The following is a 6,000-nucleotide window of genomic DNA, read 5'->3' as shown; positions in this document are numbered from 1 at the left end:
CTATGTTCTACAAACCTTTTCCATTTGATCCACCATTGCAACCGTCTCCAGTCCATTGTGCCCGCTTCCATTGGCGAACACCAGAATTCTCACGCTGGCATGTCCTACAAGGTTCTTGATGCGTTTGGACATAACCGGTTTTGTTTTGCCCCTTTTTTCATCATTAGGAAGTTTCAGACCATTCATAGTCCACGTGATTTTACTGGCTAAGATTTCGCTGTCTGTAAAATAAAATTCATTAAAATTGTAAGATGCTTTTTTTTTGTGTGTAACCTTTTAATTCTCCAAACAGATATTGGCATTTTCACAAATACTCACACTAGCTTTCCACTAAGCATGACATAAGCTGTACCAAGCTGTCTCCTCTGATAGCCTGCATAAATCATCATTTTTGAAGGGAACAGATGTTCAGAGTATGAAACACTAATACAACAATTTAGTTATAATTAAAATTCACCTTAGCATGCCTTTATCAGTGATCAAAGATTCATTGAGCTTCTCATCAGCATAAAAAAAACATGTCAACTTTCTTTTGCGATTGAAAATATAACCTTTCTTTTACGCTGATTTTAACAGTGCATCTATGCCACATTATCTCCAGTTCATATCTAAATTGTGACAGTTGATTAGTAAGTGGGTGGGTTTTTTAGTGTTTTTTTTTTTTTTGCAGAAAAAAATAAGTTGAATATAAATATGTCGGTTATTATCTTCTATTAAAGATAATCATATATAACAGCCTCTCTATATATAAACAGGCAATTGGGGGAAATATATTCCTTATAATTTGAATGAGGAAGACAATATTAAACATGCATATTCCCTATAATTTAGACCTACAATTGACCAGTTTGATCCGTTAATTTTAGAATTATGTCATGTACTGACTACCTACTGTACACATTTAATATTTATGTATTTCCTAATACTGTTATGCTAATTGAGCAATTGTTTATTGTTTGTAATGATTATATTGTTTAATTATAGATTGCTATTTTACCCCCATTTATCACCACTTTGTGTTGTTTTTTTTATCCATTTTTAATTTCAAATGTTTGTATATCAATCGTGTGAAAATCTTTCAATAAAAAACATCGGACTAGAATATGGATAAGATTTCCTAGTCTTGTTTTATTTATTGAGAACCATAAGTCTGGCAATTAAATCTGAAATTACATGTTTTATAGAGATGCTGTTATTATGTGTAACACACTAGATTAATGCATTATAGTATATTACAGGCAATGATTATTAAATAGGTGCATAATTTAAAATTTGAAGATACTAGAAAATAGGAGATAGACAGACAGACACATGCACACACAAATAGATCGACAGACAGATACATGCACACGCACAAATAGATTGACAGAGACAGATACATGCACACAAATAGATTGTCAGACAGATACATGCACATACACACAAATAGATTGACAGATACATGTGCACACACACAAATAGATCGACAGAGACAAATACATGCACACACACACAAATAGATCGACAGACAGATACATGCACATACACACAAATAGATTGACAGACACATGTGCACACACACACACAAATAGATCGACAGAGACAAATACATGCACACACACACACACAAATAGATTGACAGACAAATACATGCACGTACACACAAATAGATCAACAGAGACAGATACATACACACACAAATCAATCAACAGAGACAGATACATACACACACACACACACAAATAGATCAACAGAGACACACACATGACTTCTGTGCCCTTTTGCATTACTGTTCCCAAGGTGGACTTTTCCTACATGAACAATTTCTTGAACTGGATTATGATGTCATTTACTACATCTTTATACTATAGGCTTAAAAGAAAATAGTGCAACTCATTGAAAAAAGTTAACACATGTTATAGGTGATTCCAATGTTTTAGTCAGACGTATAAATCCCACAGATGTGACAATTCCCTTTTACATTCTAAATGTTTTACAAGTAGTTGTGATTCTGTGTTTTTTTTCTTTATTCGGTGTACTGTATAACCTTTATACTTTTCCTTTAATTAAAGAAAATGTATATGATTATTCATATATATATTTATATTTATATATATATATATAAAACGAGTTTTAGACCATTGCATATCTCTAGATCTTTGTGGACCTCATCAATTATCAATGATACATCTTAGAAGCCTTTTTGGACTTCATTTTCCTGGCCTTTTGAGGAGTAGTGTGGAGGCACCATTACACTAAGGAGGTGAGGTGCTAGAAATCGACTACAGGGCACCCTTTTTAGTGTCTGAGAAAATGTGAATGTAAGGTGCCATGGTTTGCTTCTGTACAGTAAGTCCTGTTTACAGATTCAGGTTGCTTACTATGACAAATGCCTGTGTTATTTTGAAAATCCTAATGAACTTTGAATTATAAAAAAAAAATAAAAAAAAGTTACGAATGCAAATTTCTTTTTTTTTTTTTTAAATCTGTCTAAAACTTTTTGGAACTCTTATATCAACCTGCAGTTGTGCTGATGGCAATAAAAGTTAATGTCACATTGTGTTATGTCACCTGTCAAATGCACAATTGCTCCTGTGTTTGGTAAATATATTGTGCCCTGGTCACATTCCTCTCCGTAGCTATTCCGTCCTATGCTAAGTATGCAAGCTTTTTGTTCCTACTTGTTTTCCAGAGTTGTCATCGTGTATAGCCATAGGCAGAATGGCTATCTTTAACTAATTACGACAGTAGCTGTCATTAGATTTATTAATCAATAACATTATCCTGACGTGAAATCTACAGTGCTGTATTCCTCATTGCAATATTTGATTAAAATAACCAACGCCCTGTCTGGCTGCCAATCATTTTGCCTTCACCGCTATATGAACTTTGTCATTAAGAACTATTTGTTAAAATATGCAAGACACCTGTACATCTGAGATTAAGGCCAAACACTGCTTTAGATTGAATAAATATTTGCACAGAATCATTGTATTGATCCATATTATTAAAGCAAACAATGAATGTGCGGTCAAAAGAACAGTACTGTAGGCAGATCATTAATAGATCATTATTGTTAGGAGTGCTTTTTTAAAGTGGGCTTGTCATCGCCGGGATGTGTGGGTGATGAGATCTTCTGCAAGTATGGCATAAACCTGGATCTTTATATTATGCTGGCAAAATCACCAACAAAGACTAAACAAGTCAAATTTCGTGATTTGGAACTAAGAGAATCTGGACCGCATTATGCTCATCTGCTAACAGGGCTTACAGTTTACCATTGTTGCACAGATTTGGATGGATTTGGATGTAAAATATAGAAGTGTCAGGTGAGGGTCAATGCTGAAGGAGACATGGTTCTTGATAACCTGCTTAAAAATAGTTTGACAAACCTAGGGTACAGCACTCACAGACTATTGGCATTGTATCAACCAAAACAAACTGTAGATAGTATGGTGCTTAGAGGCCCTTTTAAAGACTAGATTATTACGGTACAGAAGATCCATTCAATTTAACCACTAAACAGCAACTTCAAAGCTCACAGATTTTATTAGTTAAAAAAAATAATAATAATATATATATATATATATATATATATATATATATATATATATATATATATATACACACACACACACACACACACACACACATATTAAGGTGAGTGCACCCCCCTGGTTTCATATATATATATTTGGAAGTATAGGCCAACGCCTTGGTGTTGCACCCCTCCCTTTCACAGGTGCCTCATTCCAGGGCCCTATTTAGCCTTGTACTGCAGAGAGCCCCAGATGGAATTTTTTCCCAAGTAAGTGGGTTAATCCCATCAGAGCAGACATTAGACTGTGAGAGTAGGACCTGCCAAAGATGGGGTACATTGACGTTGTGGCAGGCTTATGCAATGTGTGATCATATAATGTAACTAAATCCCCATTATTTTTGCCTAGATTAGGTATTTTTTAAAAAAAACTAATACAATCTGTGAGCTTTGAAGTTGCTGTTTAGTGGATAAGTGAATACACTGTATATTGTGTATTGTACAAATTGGCTCAGCAGCATTCCATTTATGCATGTTCAGGTGAGTGCATCCCCCTTCTTTCATAGATTATTACGGTGACAGAGTCATTATCGCCTCTGAAGGTATATTCAAAGAAAACTATATACATTTTAAATTGAACACATACACACCTCTGTTAAAGACAGTTAAAGCAGCCCCCCCCCCCCCCCCACCTGCAAATTAAGTATTTCTTAATATAATAAAATAAAATAATAATAATAATAATATGAAATACTCATATTGACTGTACTGGAATTTCATTGATGTCAACCCTGTCAAGATATACTGGGAGAAAGTAGAGACTGGGTTGGGTTAGTGATGTCTAGCAGTGTCACCAGTGACGGCTACAGGGAATTGGCTCTATCTATGGAGGATACTGTGGTCTTGCAGGATCCGCCATAGATCTTAACGCTGTATTCTTGCACAGAAGCGGCTGGAGCAGAAGAGGACTGGCCAGAAGATGATATCAGCGCCCACGAGGAATAGATTCAGGTAAGTTAAACTTTCCTTTCCCTGCCCCCTGGACCACCAGCGGGGTTGTCACCATCAGAAATCTTTGCAACTTTTACAAAGTCCCCAGACAGTTACAGTTCCGTTTTAATAAAATTCTACTAAGTTTCATCTTAAATTATATTTCCACTTCAAAATTCAGAAAGGTAAATAACTAATGAGACGCTGGCATTCCAAAGTGGATCCACTGAATGTTTTTTTAATCAGCAGAATGTATATGGAAAGGGTTTTTGTTAATGTAAAAACGCCAATCTATGTCCAGGGAAGCACTCTACGTATAATAAATGTGGCATACGTATAGAAATGACGAGGAGAACTAGTCAGACTACAGTTAGTGGAAAGGAGATGAAAATCAAATAGACCTGTGTTCTATTACAGACGATCACATCCTGGATATCTCCACCTCTATACAATATGTAGAAAGTAGAGAAGGATATTCATGTAATCAGCAAGAGGTGGGATTTAAATAAATAAAATACACCGTCTACCCGTCTACCAGGCCATCCCCTGTTTAAATTATAGTTTGAGTATCAGTGGATGAGAATTCCTGCTAATCAGAAAACAGACATTGTGAATAATTAACTAGCAATATTCCAGAGGAACTTGCAAAGTGTTTATATGATTATAGGAGTCTCATTAACCTAGAAAAAGTCCCAATATTTTCCTGTGGTTAGAACGTACTCATATACCAGGAGTGCTATAACCCACTCGCTCTGTCCTCACACGTATCACTGTTAATCGTTACTTGTCACAGCAAATAATCTTCATTCTGTACATCACAAGGCATTCATCAAAACCTTTCTATTTTAATCCGAGTCTCGCAAAATGCCTCTTAGGTATTGCAGGCTCTGGAAGTGTGTATTTTGAGAAACACACAAACAGTGAGAAAAGGCCGTGATGGCAAAAGTGACAAACTGTTTTTTCGACAAGAGAAAGCAAAGTGTTAATATGTTTCAGGTTTTTTATTTTTATTTTCATTTATTAAGGGATCAAATAGTAACTGTAAGTTTACAGGATAAAGTATCTCAAATCAGATATACCTTGTCATCTATTTATTGTCTATCTAACATACCCCAGTAATTGTACATGTTTGTGCCTATCTACATATCCATTTGTTTGTTCCCACGCCTTTTGTTTTCCATAACTGTGTGTCACGGCTCCTAGTCCCTCTGCCAGCATGGCTGCACACAAACTAAGTAGCCACGCCGACAGAGAAGTTTCCGACTTACCTCGGCCTTGGCTGGCAGTTGCTTACTTACTCCTTCCTTTTTGAAATGCTCACCTACACCATAATCTACTCTACTAGTCTCTGCAGTCAAAGAAAACCTTAAAAATGCAATTTATGTAAAAAAAAACGTATCCCTAATAACCTTCCTGTGTTGTCTCGCAAATGCCTCCCCGAACCTTTCAGGTATATCCAGGCCATTTGATTCCCTCACTTCCATCTTGTTTGG

The 6,000-nt window shown here is 35.7% G+C and overlaps 1 protein-coding gene across 1 annotated transcript in view; it reads right to left on the bottom strand.

Moving 5' to 3' along the window:
• LOC134578563 (doublecortin domain-containing protein 1-like) overlaps window positions 1-6,000 on the bottom strand; it is a 29,760-nt gene continuing 23,760 nt past the window's right edge. Inside the window, exon 6 of the mRNA XM_063437536.1 lies at window positions 1-221. Coding sequence (XP_063293606.1) covers window positions 1-221 — 221 coding nt within the window. The remainder of the gene's footprint in view (window positions 222-6,000) is intronic.

Source organism: Pelobates fuscus, chromosome 12, assembly GCF_036172605.1.
Source record: "Pelobates fuscus isolate aPelFus1 chromosome 12, aPelFus1.pri, whole genome shotgun sequence".
Taxonomy (NCBI): Eukaryota; Metazoa; Chordata; class Amphibia; order Anura; family Pelobatidae; genus Pelobates; species Pelobates fuscus.
This window is presented reverse-complemented; position numbering and strand designations above follow the sequence as displayed.